Genomic DNA, 24003 nt, shown 5'->3' with positions numbered 1-24003 from the left:
AAGGGATTTTGTCTATCAGTCCCTTGAACAGGCCAAAGTCTGCCCTCTGGAAGTCCATGGTGGCAGTTTTTACTGACCCCCCACTCCTTACTTCCCCAGGAATTTAAAACACTATCATGTCATGATCGCTGTGCCCTGGGTGGCCTCCAGCCTTACTTCCCCCACAAGTTCTTCTCTGTTCACAAGGAGCAGGTCCAGAAGGGCACCTTCCCTGGTCAATTCCCTCACCAGTTGTGTCAGGAAGTTATCTTCCACACACTCCAGGAACTTCTGGGACTGTTCACTCTGCCATATTGTATTTCCAGCTGACATCTGGGAAGATGAAGTCCCTCTTGTTCTCCTGGGGAACTTCAACTTCCCAGATGTCAGCTGGAAATACCTGCTTCCTACCTGTAGTCCTGCCTGTGGGGGTTGCACAGCCAGCAGCTCTTTGCAAAGAGGTTTGTACACGATGGACAGAGTTGTGTTCTTTGCCAGGATGCTGTCATTAATGCTGGCTTGCAACAAATGTCTCACATTAGTCAAAGTGCAGTCCTGGTGCCACCACTCTTCATGGCTCAACTCTTCTGCAATCCCTGCCAGGAAGGAAAGCAAACAAATCTTTGGTCAATGGCTTTTGTCCCCCACCCCCAGCAAAGATGAGCAGGGGGCCTGGGTGTGCAGGGAGGAGAAAGATTTGCTGAGCACCAAAAACTTTATTATAAGAGAAATTGTCAGGTATGATTTAGCTTAGCTGAGCTGTGTTGGCTTTTTCCTGGCCCAGCTGCTCATCTGCAGGGTCCCAGTAGCCACTCAGCCACACCAAGGAATTTTCCAGTTGCCTAAGACCCAGTTTTTGCACTGCTTTGATAGTCTGGGTTATGATGTTTGGGCTTGGAGATTTTTTCCCCAATGAAAACATCATCCATTTGAGTACAGGTGCATCCTTATTACAGAGCTCTTGTGCAATTAATTGCAAAAGGGAGAGAGCAGCTGTGAAATCCTGCAGCCCATGAAATGTGTCTTGTGCAGCCATGAATTGTCTTGCATTTTGAGGGCTACTAAATGCAAAAAGTGTTGCCTTCTGTGGCCAAGCCCTGCATCTTTGATGTGGGACTTGGTGGAAAAGCATATTGAAGCCTCCTGCATGGAAAAGAAAAAAAAAACACAAACCAAAAGCAACCCAAAAATAAACCCAGATTCCCCACACCAAAGTGATTTGTATTGACAAGCTGCAGCTCCTCTTTCTTCTCCCTTCATGATGGGAATGAGGTTGATTAAGCAGACAAGGGTGTATGCAATTGTTCAAAAGTTGAACAAAGTCAAGAAAAAACCTACAGTTTTCCTGTAAAAGCCAACAGCCCAAGGGCTGTGGCTGATCCCATTCTTGTGAAAATGAAACCTGGGGCTGGGAAGGTCCTGAATTTCCTTGTTCCAGCTTGTAATGGTGCCAAGGAAGGATTCAGGCCACCACTGTGGGGTGAGAGCTTGTGCTGAACCCCACTGCAGGCTTTGAAATGATGTTTTTGAGCACGAGCAGGCAGTGCTCCCCTGCCTGCAGCCAGCTCCTTCGCAGCCCTTGGAGGGGGGGGCAAAAAAAGCAAGACACGAAGAAAGCAAGTCATGGGCAACCAGTGGTGACCAGCTTAAAATCCTTTGAAGACAAAGACTGAGAAAAAAAAAAACCAACAACCCACAAAAAAATGTGAGTCATGCTCATTTCTACATTAATTTCAGCCTGTCATCTTTCTCCTGCTTGGACTTTTTGGGATGCTGATGCTCTCCTCCTGCCTGCAGTCAGATGCAGGGGCAGTGGGGGTGTGTGGGTGAGCTCAGGTGCAGCTGGAGCAGAAATAATCTGCTTGGGGCAGGAGCACCGGGGCACAGGCTGAGTTCGTTGGTGTTAGTCTTGCTCCTTCTGATGTGACAAGAAGCTCTGCCAGCTTCAATATTTCTTGTGCTTCTATTTATGTGCCTTTTCCTCAGTGCTTTGAAATTATCTTCTGCCTTTGCCTTGGTAGTGCTGTGGGGATGAGTAAAAGACCTGCCAAGAGCACCAGTCTGGCTGTAACTACAAGGGCTGTGGAGCAGGTTTTTGCTTCCCCAGGGCCATGGTAAGAAATTCTTTGCCCAGGAGAGCTGCTTTGCAACACTTTGGGCTTGGGGAAGAGCAGCTGGAAAGTACCCAGCGAAAAAGGACCTGGAGGTGTTGGGCAACAGCGGCTGAACATGAGCCAGTGTGTGTCCAGGTGGCCAAGAAGGCCACCAGCATCCTGGCTTGTAGCAGCACTAGTGTGGCCAGCAGGACCAGGGCAGGGATCATCCCCCTGTGCTCAAGCCTTGGTGAGGCTGCACCTTGAATCCTGGGGTCAGTTTTGGGCCTTTCATTACAAGAAGGACATTGAGGGGCTGGAACATGTCCAGAGAAGGGCAACAGAGCTGGGGAAGGGTCTGGAGCACAAGTTTGATGAGGAGCAGCTGAGGGAACTGGGGGTGTTCAGCCTGGAGAAAAGGAGGCTCTACAACCCCCCTGAAAGGAGAAGGCTGGAGCCAGCGGGGTCACTCTCTTCTCTCAGGGAACAAGTGATGGAACAAGAGGAAATGTCCTCAAGTTATGCTAGGGGAGTTTTACATTGGATTTTAGGAACAATTTCTTCCTGGCAAGGGCAGAGCACTGTGCAGACCAGCTCCAGACAGTAACTCCTACAGGGTGGAAGAGCTGGCTTCAGGAGAGGGTTATCTGCCTGCAGCCTAACAGCAGCAGGAACCTGGCAATTTAAGAGCAGCTGGGAGATACCTCCAAGAACTGGAGGTGTTCAAGCTCAAGATGGCCAAGGTGATGCGTTGTGGTTACGGGAACTGAGCCACAAAATGAGAAGCCACCAACACAGAGATAAACACAGGGAGGCAGGGTGTAAGCAGCACAGCTTCCCAGTTGCTGGTAATATCAAGGGCAATTTGTACATCCAACAGATCCTTCCACACTGGAAAGAGATGAATTTAGCAGAATAATGTTGCTCATTTTGGGGAAAATAAACTATTCTAGTTTGGCACATCCTGCCTCCAGCTGGTGACCCAAGGCCATGACTAGCTCTTTCCCCTCCCGAGACCCCTATTCCTTATTAAAAAAGTGGGGGAAAAACCCAAAAACCAATATAAATAGAGGAGAAAAAAAAAAAAGACAAAGCACCCAGAAATACCCCATGACACTGGGCAGTCTCTCAGGTATTACCAGGGGAGCAGGGCTCTGACCTGCACTTGAGGATCAATCTCCCTCTGCCAGCTGGGATTATGTTTTCTCCTCCTCAGATCCTCCCCGTGGCAGCAGCAGGGGCTGCCTCCTGCCTTGGGTACAATGAGCCATCACACCAGGAGCTGGGGAAGCTGTGGCGAATCTGTAAGAAAAGGAGAAAATTGAATCAAGAGAAGCAAGAGCCAGAAAGGAACCCGATTTAAATAAAAAAATCCTGCAGCAGTCACGATCCGGCCATGCTGGTGGGCCCTGCTCAGGCAGGTCAGGAAGGAGCCTGTGGGTTCGGGGAAACAAAGCTGAGGTGAAACAGCACCACTCAGACCTGGGGGAAACAGCAGCACAAACTCTTCAGGCTCAGCTCGAGCTCCTTTTCCACATGGGAAAGCAGTGGTTTGGCATCGATTTATCGACATTGCTGCCTCCTTCCCCTTTTGTCCCTGCCCTGCGGGTGGCTCTGTGGGCTCCTGTGCCACAAGTCCCCTTCTGAAGGCCACCAGCCCCTGCACTGACTCACAGAGGCACTTGGGTGGCTTTAAACTCTTGCAGCAACACACTTGGCTTTGTGGGGTTTTTTTTCCCCTCCTTTCTTTCAGTTTGTTTATAATAGGGGAGGAGAAGCCAAATGTGGTGTGTTTAGCCTCAATTTTCCATGCAAGTGAAAGGCTGAGACTCCTCAGTCACCAACTGCCAGCTCAAGTCATTCAGCACTTATCTTCAGCAGAAGTTGGTGCTGGTTTAAGGCAAAAGGTTAAAAAAAAAATAAAAAATCTTAAGTCAATGTGTACAAATTCATCTGTAGATGCTTCTTTTCATAGATGCTTCCTCCCAGAATCTGTATGGCTCTAGTTTTTGTCCAGCTGATAATCACAATGAAAATTAAATATAAGCTTCGTTCTGGCCACGTCTGCCAGCAATTGTCCCAAGTACCCACTGAAGATGATGGGAGGGGGTTGGGACTAGATGATCTTTAAAGTTCCCCTCCCCTCAAACCATTCTATGCCTCCAGGGTCATGATCCCAGCACAGAGCAGGTGGGTGTGTCACTTGCTATGGGGCTGGGACCCACACAGGGTCAGCAGAGCTCTCAAGCCACATCTACAAAGCAACTTAAAAAAAACCCAAAACAACACACACACAGACACTTGCTCAAAAACTCCAGCCCCAAACTTTCTGGGGACATTTCAAGAGGGGAAATGGTCATGACTTCTGGGTTTTATGCCCCGGTGTGTACATCAGCACATGGTGGGATGGTGGCTTCCCACTTCCCTCTTGCCTGTTTTTCAGGGAAAACCAGCTGCTTTGCACTCCAGGACATTCTGCAAGCCCTTCAAATAGGGAGAAAGCACAAGGCTGTGCTGAGCAGGAGCTCCATGAGGAAGTGTGAATAATGCCAGTAAACTGCAGTGTTTCCATTTAAACACAATTTAATCTAAATTCTCTGATCCTGCAGCTCTTTGAGAAGAAAGGCAAACTCAGTCAGCTTAAAAGGGAGCAAACCACTGCTTCCAACTTCAAAAAGCAGAATCAATTAAAGAGCGTGTGAAGAATCTTGAAAGAACAACAGGGCCTGGCACACAGAACAGCACGAGCTTGTTACCTTTTCAAGCCTCTCTCTCCATCGTGTTCCTGCCCAACCTCTGCAGGTCGGGGTCTTCACACTGCCTGCAAGAGAGCCTGGCTCCTGCTCTGCAAACAGAATGCAAAGTTAGGGTTTGATGGTAGCAGGTGTGTAATTGAACAAAGGAGCAATGTGGCCAATGTTTAGGGTGAGAGAAGGGAACATCCAATGGGAACCAAGTGCTGCAGATCTGAAGGTTTTAATTAGGGAACAGTCTGCGTCCATCTCCGTTGATTTTGCTGCACGTTTCCCTGCTTTGCTTATTTTGCAAATAATATTTATCTAGATTCAGTCAGTCCACGCATGATGCCAGTTCCTTCCTGCACCCACACAAGTCGATACCTTCCTTCCTACCTCTCCAACCGTGAAGAAATTAAATTCTTCCTCCGAGCCCCTCTCAAAGGGAACGGTTCTTGCCACTGAACGGGGATCGCAGGAGCACGAGGCCAAGGCCTGCAGCTTTCACTGAGGCTCCTCCTCCTTCCCCAGCCTCTGGAAGAGGGCAGCAAAGCTGCTTTTCCTTATCTCGTCCGGAGCCCCTGCTGAGATGAGACACTTAATCCAAGCAGCTCCTGTGTCCCACTCCCCTTGGAATGATCGACACCTCCACCCCCCCTTTCCCCTCCCCCAGCTGCATGTTGGTTGCCTGCAGATAACTGCTCAGTGTCTGGAGCACCTTCCTTAGTCTCTAGAATTAAACAGACCTGTGAATTTATTTAGTCAAAAAAAACAAAAACAAAAAACCCCACAAACACCCAAAAGGGAAAAACAAACAAACAAACAAAACAAACAAAAAAAACCCCCTGCTTCCCAGCAGCTGTGAGACAACCAGCCATGATAATGTATTTAAGAGACATGGGGAAAAAAAGAGCTTCCATTGTCTGGCAAGATGTGCTGGGATTTATGATGAATGGAGGATTCTGCTAATGAATGATTTGGAGACTTTGCTTAATTTTAAAGAAAAATAGACCAGTATTGATTGACTTGATCCTGACTGGGGATGGCAGTATTTAATTCTTCCCTAGCTAAAGTCAGCCCTCAGCTATCTTGCATCACTGTGAGTGATGGTATTTGTCCCATTGAAAAAAAAAAAATAATAACTAGTCTGAAGCATCCTTAATCCAAAGCAATCAATTAAACTGCCTGCCTCGATGGACAACTCTGGCATTTAGAGGCTGTTCCCACAAACATGAGGCTCATTGCAGGGCAGAGGAGCAAAATGGAGAAAGAACTTACACATTTTTACCCACCAAAGCAGAACAAACCTTCCTCGTCTCTAGCTGTTCACTTGGAATACAAAGCTGAATCATACATCCACATCATCCATTTTTCACCATTCTTTTGTCTTCAAGAGATTATGACTGTAGATAAAAAGAAATGGAGTGCCACATCGCTAGAGACCACTGCCTGTGCTCTGGCCTAGGGAAAAAAATCAAGTGTCAAAGCCCAGGCACCCCCTTGCAGCCCTGGTGCCCTTGACAGCACCCTTCTCTTCCTAAACACGAAGCTACATAAGCAGCTATCGCAGGCAAATGTCTTCCTCCAGTCATGAAAGCAGCTGTTTTCACCAAGATCAAGCTGCTTTCCCATGGCAGGAGTGACTGGCAGCAATATTTGGGCTTTGGGGCTGTGTGGTGAGAAAGGACAGCAGCAGCAGCAGCAGCATCCCCAGGAGCTGGAAGAAAAAACATCTAGAAACAGGGCAACACAGAGAGAGCAGCTCCAGCAGCAGCTGAACAATGGGTTTAGGACCTCCCTGAACCCAGGTTGCTCTACATCACCATTCAGTAACTGCTCATGGATTTATCTTCCACAAATATATATGATTTAAGCCCTCTGACACTCCTGCTCTCACCAGGGAGTTTAGCATTTCAGCTCAGTGCTGTGCAAAAGTTCCTATAGCATGGTGGGGAGGGAAGCTTGCATTCCATAAATAGGAGTTTGTCTTCCCCACAACACACATATTTTAACCAACTTCCCAATCCCCATTCCCAAATTGTAGGTCTTTCACAAACTTCTGTGTTTTGTTGTGGGGTTTTTTTGTTGTTGGTGGTTTTTTCCTCAGCTATATTATGATTAATGAGCTGCATGGAGCTTTTGAAACAGAACACCATGGATTCATGTGCTCCCCGTTTTTATTCTGTTCCTTCCCCAGCTGCAGACTTTACATTTACCCTTTAGATCACTTTTGAATACCAAGCTTGTTTTCAGAGAGCTCCATGCAGCAGCTCCAGGATTCTCCCTCCACGCCCCTTTCAGTCACTTAAATTAGAGGTTGTCATTGCACATGTTCATTTACCAATTCCCCAGGTATTGGAATAAGTTCTAATAAATTGTAGTACCTTAAAAAAAAAAAAAAAAGATGGCACATGATTCTAAAAAGATGCTCAGTACTACTACACTTTTGTATGCATTAGTAAAAAAACAGTGTTTTATTAATTTATAAAGTACAGAATTTCAAGCAATTAAAGCCTAAGCAGAAACTAAATAATAAAAGTATCTAAAAGCTGGGAGGTGACTCACCTAGCATGGCAAAATTAAGAAGAAAATTAATAAACAGCCATTCTTCTGCCCCACAATTTTCTCAGGTGTTGTAAGGGTATGCCAAAACTCATCTGTATTCTAGAAAAATGGACCTGGTCTCAACTGGAAACAGCACTGGAAGAGCAGCAGCATGCTCTGAGGTGGCATAAAGCAGCAAGAGAGTTGTGGTGGGTAAAGGAACAAAAGATCCAGACCCCCTTTTCCAGCTCGTTTCCAGTCACCACATGGTCTGTCAGCACTGAGGTGTCAGGAGCTGAATGAGCTTCAAAGCAAACAGTGTCTATCCTTGCTGCCCACAGTAATGCACTGGCACTATCAAATCAGAGATTCTCTAAATTCAAAATTGAAGTTTAACAATTCAATTTCCACATGTCCCTGCAACAGCTCATTTCAGGGACCACTCCTGTTAGTCCAATCGTTGCCTGCTCTAGGGACAGGGGTCAATTCATACTTGTTTGTGCAAGCCAAAAAAGTATCTTACAGTCTAAAGGAGCAGGTGAGAAATTGTTATTCTTCCTCATGGAAGGCCAGTGGAGCCTCTGCATAAAGACATGGCAGGAAGACAGACCGTCTCCATGAATTTAAGCACTGCTTAAAACAGAGTCTTCGGAATTGCAGCCACAGTCTTAGTAGAGCAGAACAGGGGGAAGAAATAGATAATTGTTTCTAACAGAAGCAGATGTGCTTCTGTCTTCTGTGTGGCACAGAGGGGCTCACCGTGTTGCCTTTCTTCTGGCAGCTCATTCCTTTCCAACAAAAGGCAGCTGTCTCTGAAGGACACTACGTCACCTCCAGCACAGGATGAACCTTTTCCAGGAACTCCCAGGTACTTCAGAAAAAGCAAAGAGGAGCAGCAAGTTTACGGAGACATTAAACTGTTTTTCAAACTGGGTGCAAATTCGACTCCCTGTTTACCTGCCAAGATTCCAGTTCAGTCCTTTTCATTTCCCTTGAAAGAACAGCTGGCACAAGCAGCTAACACAGCAGGAAGCATGATTCCTTAAACTACTTTAAGTGTTAGTGACGCATACGTTCTAATCAAGAGTTGGCATCTTTAACATTCTTTGTATTTATTTTAAGAAAGCATTTTAGTTAATCTAAGCAAGAATATTCAGAAGCTACTGTGAAGGAAATACATTTTTGTTTCTGCTCAAAACTTTTCAGAATAGACACTGAACGCTCTGCCAGCTCATTCAGCAGACATCACCCAGTTACGTGGCCCAAGGACCATGGAGAGAAGAACCACACACAAAAAAAAGCTCCAGTTAAACCTCACAAAGACAACTGCTGCACCAAGGACAAGCCACATGGTGTTATGAGTGAGAAGGCAGAGCTGGAAAGGTGGTCAACACACGATGGGGCAATGAAGTTGGTCTGCAGGCAGGTTTCTGCCTGTTTCTTTGCTGTCCTTTGAAAGGGCAGTCACAGGATGGCAACAAAAGGGGGGCTTAAAGGGAACGAGTCCAAAGAGTCCTCGATGACTGCGCCGTTTGTGGCCAGACAGTCAAAAGTCACCTCAGCCAGCTTTTCACCTACGCTCCTCACTGCGTCAAAGAACACAAATATAAAAACACTGACCATTTGCATAAAAATAAATATTTTTTTGGTAGGTCTCCTCTTAAAGTTACTGTACAAATAAATAAAGTTATTGTCCATTTAAATAAAACCGTTTGGCGAAAACAGGAAGCCAGCAACAGTCTTCTGATTGCCCCACTCCTCCCAAAGGAATGTTCAGCATCTCCAAGGCCTCCAGATGACAGCAGGACACAACACCTGCAAAAGAAATCTGCTGAAGTTGCAAAATGAAATACTTCTTGGTCCATACCAAAGGTCCCCTGGTCTGCTATTCTGCCTCGGGGCAATCACCAGCATATGCACACTTAGGGAAGGGCATGGGCAGGTACACAGGCTTTGCTCGGTACAAATCCCAGTTGTGAGCAATGTTTAACTTGAGGACATCCTGAATCACAGGTTATACCCATATCCTTGTCTTTAAGTTCATGAATGAAAACGAATTTAGGTGCATTTTACACTGTTCTGAGGAGATTTACAGTTCAGCTGCCCTGCACTGGAGAATTTATTGCCAAAGCATGGCGGGGGTGGGGAGGAGAATAAGAATCTCCTCTTTGATTCAAACTAGCTACTGGAGAATTTCTTCTGGAGCACCTAGAATTTAGTTAGCATTGTGAGAAGCCCTTCTCAGCTTCCGCTCTACTCCTGCTTTTAGATCAGGGCAGTTGGATATGAAATGAGTTTATTTTCTGGCCTGAAGCATCCATGAACTGGTGTTCAAGACAATCCCATTTTAGAAAGTCAAGCTGGTTTTCATTTCAATCCACACTAGCACAGCAGCTGACAGCATTTTAAGCAGCATGAGACCAGCACCTCGTGGCGTGGAGCGCTGTGCTGCAAGTCATTGCTGCAGCCCCTCTGATTACAGGCCAAGAGCAAGGATTGAGGAAGCTTCCTACCAACCAGGAAAATAAAACAAGAGGATTGAGAAAGTCAGGGTTCTCAGGGATATGTCCTGGTATTTTTCTTCTGAACCTAGTCTGTAAACCTATTTACTGTTATGACTTCATAATGAAAAAGGAAAGTCACCAGCAGTAAGCCTGACACCGTGCTGCTAGAGCCTGTTTTTTCCTGTTTATCCTTGCAAATTCCTCTAAAAAGCACACTAACCACTCCAGGGCTGGCCTGCCAACTAGTGGCACTGTTGCTATTGCAGTGTGCCAGACCTACCAGTTCAGGTGGGAGTCCCCAGATCCCACCAGACTACTTGAGTCATTTTATGCTATTAAACTGATTTTTCTAGTTAAAAAGAAGGCTTGGTCTTGTCTACTGAGGTTTCAGTAAAGCATTTGATGTACAACCACACAAGGAAGTATTACATAGACAGAAGCAGGCTGGAATTAGGAAAAAGATGTAAGGCAGTTAACCTGGCCCAAGGGAAAACTGAAACAGATAATTTGAAAATTAAGAGGCAAGAGTTGAGTTTTATCAAGATTGGCACTGGCAACAGACTTGTTTAATTAACGTTTTCACTAACGGCCTTGGCACAATTAGAAGTGTGCAGATGACACAAAGCTGGAGGTATTAGGTTATAAAGAAGGACAAGGAAACATTCAGGGTCATTCACTGTTTCTTCTTGCTGACAGGGGATGAAACTGAGCAATAGAAAACGTAAGGTCATGCATCCATGAGCAAAAGTAACTGCTGTAACCCACCAAGAACTCACAAGGAGGCCACCACCAGGCTTCCAGTCCAGCCTTTTCCAAGACATTCTTCAAGGCCTTTCCACATTAAACAGTTCTGGACAGGAAGCTCCTCCATCAGCAGGTGCCCTCTGATATGCTCTGAGCATTAACAGTGCTTTAATTAAAATAAATGTCTTTAATCTGACAGTTACTCTCCTACCTGAATACCATGTTTAAGATGCACACCTTCGAATATACAGTAACTTTGCCCACTACAGCTTTTATTTAGTTCTAAGAGCAACAAAGAAGTGCAGGTAAATGCTGGAGTGCTGACAGAAATTTGCCCACGTTTGTGGCAATCAGTGAGGTTTAGGGTAAAGGACAGGCTGGCCTGAGCAGACAGCACAGCCAATTCCCTGAACAAGCACCACGAAGGAGACAGAAGTTCCTCTGTTAGATGTACTTCAACCAAATTCCTTCTCCTAAGTGTTTATCAAAGCCTTTTCTTCTTCTAGTGGGACTGCATCTTTTTACAGCTGAATTCTCACAACTGCTACAGGTCCTGTATGGATGGCTTTGGCCAGGAGGTCAGTAACAGAAAACCCCCTGTGAGCTCCATCTAACCAGAGAGCAGCTTTACAGAGACACTAACCTGAAGGTCCTTCAATTCTAGGAGTCGCAGCGTTGGCGCTTTTTGCCGTAGGAGATTTGCCTGATTCGGACTTCCAGTTGGAAGGCATCCAACCTTTCCTTTGGGTTAAAAGCCAGCATATCATGCAGGAGCTTGCAGAGATCCTCTGGCATGGACTTCTTGTTCTTCAGGGGAATCTGTAATTTCATGTTGGGATTCTCCAGCAATGCTTCTCCGAGGGGAATAAGCTCCTTGCCTTGGCAGACGTAAATTCCTGAACACAGATCAAAAGGAGCCGGGTTACAGGGGTAGAGGAAAGGCTACACCAAGTGGTGTCACGTGCAGCATGGGCAGACAACCTGGAAAGCAGCTGAAAGATTACCAGACAGATCACTTATTAAGTCAAATATTGGGAGAGGTTGTTATCAGAAGAGGCTTTTACTTTTAATTAGTAATCCAGATGCTGCACAGAGGGAACAGAGGAAGCAAGTTTAAGCACAGCCTGCTTGTCAAGCAGCTGCATGGGCCCTCTGCAGAGAAGGGGCTGTTGGCATTAACCTCCTCCTTTTTACTCCATTTCCCCCTACGAGCAGACTCGGAAGCTCTCGGAGAGGGAAGGAGGTGGTGCTCAGCTGAGGTGACTTGAAAGAGTTAACTACAAAAAAACTTATTTGCTCAGTTAGTCAAACAATTTTCAATTAAAATGCCAGCATATGCCATTTACCATTAGCCAACTTCTCCTCGGCAAGATTAAGGAAGGGAAATGTAAATTTGCTCCTGGTAATCTAAATAATTTCACCGGTTGTTGAAAATGATTAACCAGCTTCCAAAACAGACAGTAACAACAGCTTTGCTCACTCAAGCTGGTCTGCCTCTGCACCAGGCAAAGAATAAATGTTTCAAAGGCAGTGACCTGGCTGGGTATAGACAAGGTTGGCCCTGCAAACTCCTTATCTCAAGCTGGAGGGTAGTGATTTTAATGAAATCTGTTCAGGCTTTGGTCTGGGTTGCAGCCATTTGCTTGTTTCTGTAGGCAGGAACTAAAACATTTATCAGTGTTTGGCATTTTAAAAAGAAATAAATAGTGGAATTAGAACTGAGCCTACTGGAAGATGAAGAAAAAAAATAATTAAAGGGATTGCACAATAGCTTCTAAAAGTTCCTCTGTAGAAATTCCTTTAAAGAACTGAAACAATTAAAGACAGACAGATATACAATGATCTCAGAGCCTGCTTAGATGTCTTCAATTATTATGCTAATGTGCATGACTGGCATTCTCTCCTCTTGAGATGGATTTTCCACTGCAATGTACTCCTCTGAAATCATTTAGCACAAAGTATTTCAAGCGTGTGTGTACGTGGGGGATTGGTAGGAAGGAGGAGGTGGGGGAGAGGGAGAGAGGAGGCCATCAGACAAGTCATCCCTGGGAGATCTTGCATCTCTGAACTGGGAGGAAACTCGGCCAGATGGCAACGAAACTCATGTCAACATCCCTTCCCAGTTTATTATTTGGCTCCTTGGAACACCCGTTCAGTGCTCTGAGTGATCCCTTCCCTTGGTTACACCAAGTCATGGACACGAGCAAACCCATAAACCCAGCTCCAGAAAGGTGTTTTGATTTTTTTTGGTTGTAGGAGCATTAAAAGATTTTCTGAGCAAATGGAAGTTCAGAGATACTAAATCCTCTGCAAAGAGCGAGGCTGTAGGACAGATGCCTCACCATCAGCTACTGGTTTTTTCTCTTACAATTCTTTAGTGACAGTAAGAGCCAAATCCATTTTGGAAGAGCTTTCCTTAGAGTGAGGAAGGCCTGACAAAAGAGAAGCCACAAGTGATCTTTCCCTTAACCTTTAAATCCCAGAGAGTATTTCTGGCAGAAGAAATGATCTTCCAAAACCCCCACTATTTGTAAATATAAAAAGCATTCCCTCTGTCTTAGTGATATCTCTGCAAGACCTGGGAACCCTGCATGAGAACCAACTAAATGAGGAGCAACACATGCTGAAGAAAGAGAGATTTCTTTGCACTGATCTGATCCTCACCAAGCAATTCCTTCTCAGTGTCCCCGTCTCGGAAGGTGATCCTCTCAACCATAGCCCAGAAAATGATCCCAAGGGCAAATATGTCAGCCTTGGCAGTGTAGTGACCTTCCCACACTTCTGGAGCCATGTAGAAATTCGATCCACAGGCAGAGGAGAAGCGATGCTGGTTCACACTCCCTTTCCCCTGACACACCTTGCTGAGGCCAAAATCTGCTACCTGTGGAAGAACACAAAGAAAAGCAAAATAACTGATTCCCAGATATCAAGTTTCCAAGCACTTTCACAAAGAGCAGCTCAGTGAATCCCACAATGAAATCCACCACATCCTGGCACTGACACTTGTTGGGCAACAGCCCTAGCAAAACAAAGCATGGATTATTTCCTCTGTCCGTGCCCCAACTCCTTTCCTGCTGTTTGGTCCCCCTCCTAAGCTGGGCAAAACAGGTATCTGCTTGTTATCTTTGAGTGAAGTTCACTCTGATAAACATAAGCACACCCTGAAATACACCTAGGGGAGAAGTGGCTCCTACTGTTCCACAGGGAGCGCACTGAATCTCTCACATTACCTTTAATTATCCATAGTAATTAAGACGACATTGATTTAAAGGTCCCTTGACAACTCCACGGGTCGAAGTACAAATACCATTATTGATCTGAATGGTCCAGAAATTAATTATCTGCACAGCACCAACCTATTATTTTATGTCTAACTACGGGAACTTTCAGGATCAAAACTCCCAGCTTTTCCAGCTCTCTGAAAAGGAGCTGTAGACTTTCAGCCTGGTGCTACAAGGCAGGCAGCAGGCCAGACTTCACCTCAAGCAGGGCATCAACCCACGTGAAGCACAAAGACATTCCCCACCTCCCCAGATATCAATATGTGCTTGAGGCAGCAATAATGGAAGCACTAGCTGTTGTAACAGGGCAGCGCGTTCCTCAAGTTTGAGGGAACAAAAAAGCATTGCTTCATTTGTGGCTGATTGTGAGCTCTTAGATTATCTGGCGAGCAGGAGTTTGACAGCTCTGAACCGCTCCTCTCAACAGGATGACCAATGGATGGAGGATGTTTCAGAAATGCACCATTGTGACCTCTGCTTCCTTCCAAGACTCCCAAACAAAGAAGTCCACAAGTGATATCAGATGTTCTGATTATTACAGTATCACAAGACTTGCCACAAGCCCATTCCAAACCACGTGACATGCAAGCATGAAGATCACAGGCTTGTTACAGCAAAGTTTGATTCCCTTTTTACTCCTTTACCTTCACTATGGGACTTCCCTGCCCGTGAGAAATCAAAATATTGTCGGATTTGAGGTCTCTGTGCACTATCTGGTTCCTGTGCAGGAAAGCCACGGCGTTGCTGAGCTGCCGCATGAAGCTGTTGTTCAGCTGAGCATCCGGGCTGCGGGACAGCAGGTACTCGTTCATGTTGCCCCCATCACAAAACTCCATCACAAACCAGAGGAAGCAGGCAGCTTTGGGATCCATGCACCTCCGCCCCTTCAGGCAGGTCTCAATTAGCAGCAAATGACTGTCCGACTTCCTGTAACGATGGCTAATTGGCTGAAAGACTTGGCCGTACTGCAGAATACACTCCTCCAGCTGGATCACGTTTTCGTGTTGCCTCTGGATGCTCTGCAAGGCCCAGAATTCTTGCAGAGCCAGTTCTACGTTCTCGGGCACGTTGCAGTGCATCCTTTTCACAGCCACTTTGCTTCTGGTTTGGTTCACGATGGCCTCATAAACCACCCCATAGCTCCCTCGGCCCACTTCTCGCACGATGCTGTACTTGGCTTCCGTAGCCATCCCTCACTTCAGCCCAGGGAACAGCAACTCAGAGGAAAACAGTTGGGCTCATGGCAGTCGGTGGTCACCTGCAGTAAAACCCAGGAAAAGAAGGGAAGAAAAAGCTTAAAACTCTCCCAAACCAAGCGTCAACTGCAAACACTTCCAACTGGTATCAATGTTAGCGGTGTAGGCATCGCTGTATGATGGAGCTGCATGAGGACCAACAGCTAAAAGAGGGTTTTAAGAGAAAAACCTCCATCCATGGTAACTTTGAGACATTATCAAGTACAATCCTGACCACACAGTGGGATACAACCACCTAGGAAGTGACATTGATTTGTCCACAGCAGATGAGGTTCAGTGAGAAAGAAAAAGATCTATGTAGACACGTTTCCTAAGCAGGGCAGGAAAGGGAAGACAAGACCTCCTGGGTGAGAGCTGAACTTACTGTTACCAGAATTGACTTTTAAAGGAATAAAAATGAGCTAGAAGTGCCAGTTTGGCCCTAGATCTTTCACCCTCACCTTCCCCCTGCCTCGTAAAGGTACTTATCCATCAATAGCTACATCATGTCCCTGTGCTTCCACAGTCAATTTTCTATCAGTTCATGCCCTGATAGTCACTCCTTCCTCCAGCTCACCCTATTCCAGTCCCTCCTCAAGACTTAACTCTGCATCTCTCCTCTGCCTCAAGCTCTCTGTCCCATTCCCTGGTCCTCCACACAGGCTCTGCCTGCAATTCTCGTGGTCCCTCATTCAGTTCCCCCCTCAAACCTAACCTCTCCTTCCACTTTAGCCCCTCATCTCACTTCTCCCTGCTCCAGTTGCTCCTTAATCAATACATTAACTCTTCTCTCACAACTCAGTTTTTCTCTGCTTTCATGCCCCACGTTCCTTTTGCAATCCCCTTAACCCTTCAAAACCTCTCCCCTACTCCACCTGCTGCTGCCTTCAAAGCTCCCACTTCCCCTGAAATTCTCCACCCTTCCCAATCCTTCTGTCCAGCTCCCCAAACCTAACAACCCTCTTGCCAGCTCAACCAAGCTTCCTTCTCAATCCCCCTCCTGCCTCCAGCTGTGTTCCTTTTCCAAACTGTTTCTTTTCACCCAACTCTCCCACCCTGTTCCCCAAACCATTCCCTCTGTTGCCCCTCCACAGGTCCAGCCCCATACCTTCCTCATCCCCTCCTCCCCAACCCCTGCCTCACCTCAGCCCTTTTCCCCAGCCCCCACCCCTTTCCCCCCCTCCTCCACCTGCACCATCCTCTCAGGCCCTGCTCTTCCCAGCATCTCACCTAAACTCATCTCTCCTCAAGCCCCTGCCCCCTTCCCCATCCCCCCCAGCCCTAGCCCCTTCTCCCCCACCCCAGAACCCTTCCCTGTGCCCCACACCCCAGCCCCTTCCCCCCCTCAGCCCCATTCCCCCCAGTCCCTGCTCCCTAGCCTCCACCATCCCCTCAGACCCAGCTCTTCCCAGCACCTGACCTAAGCTCCCTTTCCCCATCTCAGACCCCTTGCCCACACCCCCTGCCCCTTCCCACCCCTCCCACCCTTCCCTCAGGGCCACCTCTTCCAGCACCTCAGCAAAAACGCCGTGGCCACCTCAGGCCCCTCCCTCCCACCCCCTCAGGCCCAGCTCTTCCCCACGTCTTACTTAAGACCCCTTCCTCACCTCCCACCCCAGGCCCACCTCAGCCTCCTTGCCCACCTCAGCCCCCACCCCCAGCTCTTTCCCCACCTCCCCCACCCCCTCAGGCCCAGCCCCTGACCTAAGACCCCTTCCCCAGCCCCTTCTCCCCCTCACATCCCACCCCCTCAGGCCCAGCTCTTCCTGGCCGCAGACCCCTGCCCCACACCCCCCACACCCCAGCCCCACACCCCGCAGCCCCCACCCCAGCCCCACACCTCCCACACACCAGCCCCACACCCCGCAGCCCCCACCCCAGCCCCACACCTCCCACACCCCCCAGCCCCACACCCCAGACTCCCAGCCCCACACCCCCCAGCCCTGCTCCACACCCCACACCCCAGCCCCACACACCCCACACCCCTCAGCCCCACACACCAGCCCCACACCCCGCAGCCCCACACACCAGCCCCACACCCGGCAGCCCCCACCCCAGCCCCACACCCCCACACCCCATACCCCCAGCCCCACACCCCCCAGCCCTGCTCCACACCCCACACCCCCCAGCCCCACACCCCAGCCCCCCACACCCCAGCCCCACATCCCACGCCCCCCAGCCCCACACCCTCACCCTCACACCCCAGCCCCACATCCCACGCCCCCCAGCCCCACACCCTCACACCCACACCCCCTTCCCAGCCCCACACACCCCACCCCACCCCCCGCCCCACTCGCCTCAGCCGCTTCCGTTGCTCCCCAACCTCACCCGCTCGCGGACGGCCCGACCGCCGCAATTCCCGCCACCGCGGCGCGGCTCCGCCCACCGCCGGCAGACAGCCAACCAGGAGGAAGTAGGAGCAGACGAACCAATCACAAGCCAGAGAAGGGGGGGAGGGAGGGGAAATGAGGCCGCCTCCCGACCAATCGCCGAACGCTTCGCTTGCTCCTGCTCCAGCCGCCCGCGGCGGGGACGTCGTGCGCATGCGTGGCGGTGGCGGCGGGGGAAGAACTACAAGTCCCAGCAGCCTCTGCGGCCGCGCCCGCTCAGCAGGAAGGGCCGGTCCTGCCCGTCCGTCCGTCCGTCCGTGCCCTGTCCCGGCGCTGCTGAGCGCGGCCCCCGGGCGGCCGCTTCCCTGCCTTCCCCTCCTGCTGTCAGTCCCGGAGAGCAATAAGTGAATAAACGCGCTTTTGGGGCACCCCGGTTTGGCGGGCGCTCCGCGGGGACCAGCCCGCCCGCCCGGGTCGGGGTCCGGGTGTAGCGCCCCAAGACCGCGGCGGAGTCAAAACGCCTCAAAAAACAAGAGTGTCAGAGGGATGTGCCCCCATCCCGGAGCTGGGGGGGTCGCCCCGAGGTGGGGGTCACCCCCTGGTCCCCGTCTCTGGCCGGGGTTCCTCCCTCCCTGAGGAGAAGGGGGTTTCACCTCGGGCAGGCTGGTTTCCAGCCCGTGTCTCTTCACCTGCAGCGTTTTCAGGCCGTGGAAATGTGCTTTATTTTATTTGTAAATCTGGGTCCCGATTTTCCCTCCACGTCGCAGCCAGGAGAGAAAGCGGGGGTGTGCACGGGCAAGGGGGGGCGGGGGGGCTCCCCCAGCACACCTGCGGGAACGAAACAGGTTTTAATGACCCCATTTCACCAGAAGGTTGAGCCATTTCATGATATTTTAATTTATAGAGAGCGACTGAATTCAGGTGCGGGGCTGAGGAGGGGAAATTTCTGTGGGGGGGGGGATTCCAGACCATCCTACACACTGTTCCTGTTCCACTTCAACTCTGCCTGATGGCATTTCCAAACCAAAATACAACTTTAAGAGGTGTCTTTGGGGTGTGCAGTTGAGCTGCTGGAGGTACCAGCCTCCTAAATAAGCCCTTAAGACTGATGGGGCTGCAAAAAAGCAACCAGCGAGGAGCAGGTGGGCCCGTCTCCATCCCAAAAGTGAGGGCTGTTTTGGTCCCTCAGCGAGAAAACACTTGAGAGGTGCACCCTGGTTGCACTTAGATTAGGAATTGCAACAGAATGAAACCCCACAGTGGTCCCACACATCACCCAGGGATGGGGGTTGCAGCCAGATGAGGACCTCCCTGAGGACTGGAGCATCACAGTCCCCCAGCATTAATCAAGGAGGCTGGTGGTTTTAATTAATTTAATTAATCAAGGGGTGGTTTTCCCCATGGCCAACCTATCGGCACCCTTAATATTGGTTTTAGCAATGGCCAGCTCTCCCGATAGGAAATAAAACCATGGCATCAGGCTGAAATAGTTCCTTGGGTCTTCAAAAACCAAGGAGCCAGACCCAGGGATGGGATGTCAGCCCCAAATCCTGGCTCCACATGGAGATGCTGCTGGGGATGAGGAGCCCGCTGGGATGCTGGGTACCACCCCATCACCTTCCAAGCCATGGGAGGGTTTTAATTGGCTCCAGTGGATTTTTATTCCCTCATTATCATGGCAACATCCTTCAGCTGATAAGATGTCCTGCAGCAAGGAGCCCATAACTCATCCCTCCCCCTCTTCCCTTCCAGAAGCCCATTTGCTCACTGCGTTTCTGTATTTTATCCAGGAAAAAAAGTCATTTTTTAATTAACTTTTCTGCCCACACAAGCTTTCCTGGACCTCTAGCATATCTGCTCCGAGCTGCCTTTCCCCCATCCTTCCCACCTCTTGCCCAGCATCACCAGAAATCCACTCCCATTATTAGCAAGAATCATTATTTTTGTATTTGGGTTAAAAAAAATAATGAAGCGTGAAGAGACCAGTGGCCTGGTGGGTCCATCCATCCCCACCCATGCAGCATCCAGCACTGTCTCCCCTTTTGCTCCTTCAAATGCATCATCCCACGTGTTGGGGTGTTGGGGAGGGTGAACATTTTAATGAAGCAACCTAAATAAATACAGATAAAATCCATCAAAAGCCCTGAACGTTAAACGCGGCGCCCGCTGGGACGGTTTGGACTCTCATTAAAAAGCCCTGCACATTCCTCTGGTGACTCAGAGGTTTTCGTGTGCTAAAGACGACAGTGATGTAGCAGTTTTTCTCTTGCAAAGTGCTGAAGGCTGGAGTTTGGGGGTTACTTTTGCGCTGCGCTCCTCCTTGCTGGGAGGATGCTGGGACCCGCGGGGGGAGCAGAGGCCGCTCGGCTGACGGGCGGGAGGGGAGATTGAGTTGCTGCTGAGCAAAGAAATCCCTTGTTCCTGTGTTGTGTTTGGTTTGGCTGTTGGGTTTTTTTTGTTTGTGTCTTGGGGGGGGGCGTTGTGTGGTTTTGTTTGGTTTGGTTTTTTGTTTTTTTTTTTTTTTTTTTTTTAAATCAATTGCTGAACCTGTTTCATTAAGCTTTGAGCTCTTTTTTTTCCCCAGCGCGAGCAGATGCAGGTGCTTTGGGCTCAGAGCCATCCTCCACTCTCCAATGGGATCATTGGCACCTCGAAATCCAAATCCTGCCCCAAAACCACACACACACACACACACACACACACACACACACACACATCCCCCCCCTAGGGGGTTTCTGGTATCTCTGGGTTGGTTCTTGGCACCATCACAGCCCCTATAGATATCCCAGTGCCTATAACTGACAGCAATCTCCTAAGGGAGCTGACTGCTAATTATTTTCCTTCCTGGGAAAAGCTGCTCCATCACAGCCCAATGTCACCCCTGAATGGTCCGAGGGACACACAGGGGGCCTGGGCAGCAGGGGGAACAAAGCTGAGTCCTCATCCTGTGTCCGGTAGAGAACGGCACAGGGTGGGGAGGCAAGAAAAGGGAGAAGAAGATCCAACCAGGGGCTGAAAACTCATTTATCCGCCCCGTGGCAGCGCAGCGGGGGCTGGAGGTGGCTGCGGGGACTTTCCGACCACCTGATGGATGTTGAGGGGGGACACACACAACTGCTTTTCTCCCCCAGAACAGCCGCCGGTGGGAAATGAGTCACCGGCTTCAATCTGGTTTCTCGCCAGCCCCGTCGCTGCCACCATCCATCAGGCGGGGCTGAGCCGAGCAGATTTTTTTCCCCAGGGAAGATTTTTTTGTTGTTCTTGTTGTTGTTGTTGCAGGAAGGAGGAGACAGGAGGGTGCTGGGGCCCTGGGGCCGTAAGTGAGGAGATGGTTTGAACATCGTCCTTCCTGTCTTTCAAGTGCTGGCCCCAGGGGTTGAATAGAAATATAACAAACAGTGAGGGGGGCCGGGGGGAGGGGGGGGAGCAAACAGCACCGTGATTCCCAGATGGTTTTGGGGGGCAGAGAGCCTCATCCCACCATTTTTCAGCTCTTTCGACCCCCAAATCCACACACACCATTATGGTTGTGCCCGTGCTACCCACCCCATGGGTTAAACTCTTTCCCCTGCAAAAGTCTTTCTCGGTCCTGAAGTATTTTTAAACATTTGCCTAAATTCAGGAGGTTTTCCAAAAACAGAAAACAACAAATCAGTCTATGGTGCTGATTTTCCCAACCCACACTGGGATCAAGCCCATCTCCAGACAAGCCACCTGCTCTCAGTGTGGAGGGGGTTGTGCAACAGATGATCCACCATGTGATGGAGGATATTTGGGGTCAGATTTACCTTTTTTCCTCCTCCATTTGAACAGAAACTGGCTCCGTCACCTTTTTTAGTAGCTCCGCCAACATCCTCTAGCTTCCAAAAACTGCCATCGCTGCCTGGTTCCTGCACTGCTCCTCAGAGCCAAGCACCCCATGCAATGCTCCAGCTGTGGCTCCATGGGTGATGAAGAGAGGAGGGTAATGACTTCAGGGACTTCCTCAGAAATTCAGATATCTCCCCCGGCTTTCGGGCCCCATCATTTCCACAGCTCCAATTCACCATCGAGAGGTGACTGGTGGAAGGACGGGTGATCTCCTTTGTTGCTCCAGCACTAGTAAGTGGCTGCAGAACGGTTTGAGTGACAGGTCAACAAGTACCATGAGCCTTCCAATGACACTGCAATGTCCAACAAGATGACACAAATAATTGGAGGAGCTCTGAAGAGCCCCCACCACTTGCTGTGGCTGAGCTCTTGTTTATACAATGCCAGACTGTTTTGAGTTGGATGGGGCATTAAAGATCATCTAGTTCCACTCCCCTGCCATGGGCAGAGACACCTCCCACCAGACCAGGTTGCTCCAAGCCCCATCCAACCTGACCTTGAACACTGCCAGGGATTGGGCAGCCACAGCTGCTCTGGGCAACCTGGGCCAGTGTCTCACCACCCTCACAGCAAAGAATTTCTTCCTCAGATCTCATCTTAATCTCCCCTCTTGCAGCTTGAAACCATTCCCCCTCATCCCATCACTCCTTGCCCTTGTCAGAAGTCCCTCTCTAGCTTTTCTGTAGCCCCTTCAGGTCTTGGAAGGTGCTCTGAGGTCTCCCTGGAGCCTTCTCTTCTCCAGGTTGAAGAACCCCAACTCTCTCAGCCTGTCTCCAGAGCAGAGCTGATCCTTGCATCATCTCCTCTGGACCTGTTACAACAGCTTCATGTCCTTCCTGTGTTGGGGACTCCAGAATTGGGCACAGGTGGGGTCTCACCAGAGCAGAGCAGAGGGGACAGTCCCATCCCTGGCCCTGCTGCTCCTGCTGCTGGGGATGCAGCCCAGGACACAGTTGGTTTCTGGGCTGCCAGGACCAGCCCACACGACCTGTACTTGCTGGAATTGGTGTCGAAACCCCATTGTAACCCCTTAAACTAAGTCTCATTTGCATCCCAAAAGGCCTGCCTGAGAGGATGGAGACAACTGTGATGGCCTGCATATGTATTGTACTCTTGTGGCCTGCATATGACCCATGAACAGGACCTTGCACTTGGCCTTGTTGTGCTTCATGAGGTTGACATGGGCCCAACTCTCCAGCCTGTCCAGGTCCCTCTGGATGCCTTTCTTTCCCTCCAGCATGTCAACCACATCACACAGCTTGGTGTCCTTGACAAACTTGCTGGTGGTGCACTCAAGCCCACCGTCCATGTCATTGATGAAGATATTAAACAGTACTGGTCCCAGGACCGTGTTGCTAGCAATATCTCCCACTGGTTTCATTTCTTGAGGAACCTATTCATGGTTCTGCTTGGAGAAAACTGCTGGCTAGTGTCTGGCTGTACTCTGATTCATGGGTTCGTGCCCAGGTGGGTACCTGGTGATAGTGGTGGCAGCTGACAGTCATGGATCCCATGGAAGAACAGAGCTGAGGAGGGCAGAGCCATGGGGACGTGTCAGAACGATGTGTCCCAGTGTGTGGTAACCAGGAGGGTGGTCTGGGATGGTGACACAAAGAGCTTTGGGGGCAAAAATCACCTTGAATGGCAAACTGGAGATGTTTTGACATAGAGTTGATGTGACAGGACCCCCAAACCCAACATTGGAGGAAGGGTGGGGGCTTCAGGTCCATCTGCAATCAAAGCAGGTGCTGGTGGAAGGTTTCTGATCTGGTTAGGGCAGTTTGGACCCACAAATTAATTTGAAAACCACCAGGATGGATGCTCTCCATCACCTTGTTGTGAGCCAGAGATGCTCCTCAGCTACTGCAGCTCTCTGAGAGCCACCACATCCCCACTGAGACCAGCTCAGGGGTGGAGATGGAGAGGGAGATGGTGATGGGTAGAGATGGCTACATCTTGTGACTTCCAGGGTCACTCCAGGTCACTCTTTTATTTTTAATAATTGTCCTCCTGGCCCATTTTGGGTCCTTGCTGCTTTCCCTCCCCTTTGGGTCAGAAAGTCCCAGGAAGTTGGGATGGGACCTCTGGAGCAGGTCCCAGCCCTGCTGAAAGCAAGACCAACCTCAAAGTAGGTCATGCTGCTCTGCACCTGTCCAGATGTATCTCCAGCATCTGCAAGCATGAAGCCTTGAGGTTGTGCAGAGGGGAGCAGCCACCTCCCTTGGGATTAGAGTCTCCCTTTCCCAATACAAAATGGAATTTCCATGTCCAAATTGGCCCTTCCCAGCAGCAGGGATGGAGGGCACCAAACAGTAATTACTATCTTCTCAGATGTTGCCTCAAGCTGAAATGCTCTTCCCTCGTAGGAATACCATCTTGCCTTCTTCCTTGCTTGATGTAAAGTCTGGAAGGGATTGCTCTCCCCTCCCTTCCATGTTTTTTTTTTTCCTTAACGTGTCTCCCAAATCCCCCAACTCATCCAGTCTTGACTCACACTCCTCGTTTCAGCCAGGAACTTCTGGAGACCCAGTGGTGAAGCCTTCATTGCCCGTGTTAGAGTGGAGACCAGACGGAGAATGATGTGCTGCTTTGCCCATGAAGAGCTGCATCCACAAGGGAGAACAGTTTCTGCCCCATCACATCCTTAAAGGGACCTTAAAAGTCATCTAGTTCCAGCACCATCCCAGC

At 49.4% G+C, this 24003-nt stretch overlaps 1 protein-coding gene across 1 annotated transcript; it reads right to left on the bottom strand.

Annotated features, from left to right (window-relative positions):
• Window positions 1-7251: 7251 nt before the first annotated feature.
• On the bottom strand, window positions 7252-15070 carry LOC127382236 (serine/threonine-protein kinase PDIK1L-like). Its single transcript, XM_051613571.1, has 4 exons — window positions 14525-15070; window positions 13264-13480; window positions 11243-11495; window positions 7252-9179 (listed from the first exon to the last, which is right to left on the bottom strand). The coding sequence occupies exons 1-3, from the start codon at window positions 15068-15070 to the stop codon at window positions 11260-11262; spliced, it is 999 nt and encodes a 332-aa protein (XP_051469531.1). The 3' UTR covers window positions 7252-9179; window positions 11243-11259.
• Between the last annotated feature and the right edge of the window lie 8933 nt (window positions 15071-24003).

The sequence above is a fragment of the Apus apus genome, chromosome 3 (genome assembly GCF_020740795.1).
Source record: "Apus apus isolate bApuApu2 chromosome 3, bApuApu2.pri.cur, whole genome shotgun sequence".
Lineage (NCBI taxonomy): Eukaryota > Metazoa > Chordata > Aves > Apodiformes > Apodidae > Apus > Apus apus.
The sequence above is the reverse complement of the archived record's forward strand: the minus strand, read 5'-3'. Positions and strand labels throughout refer to the sequence as shown.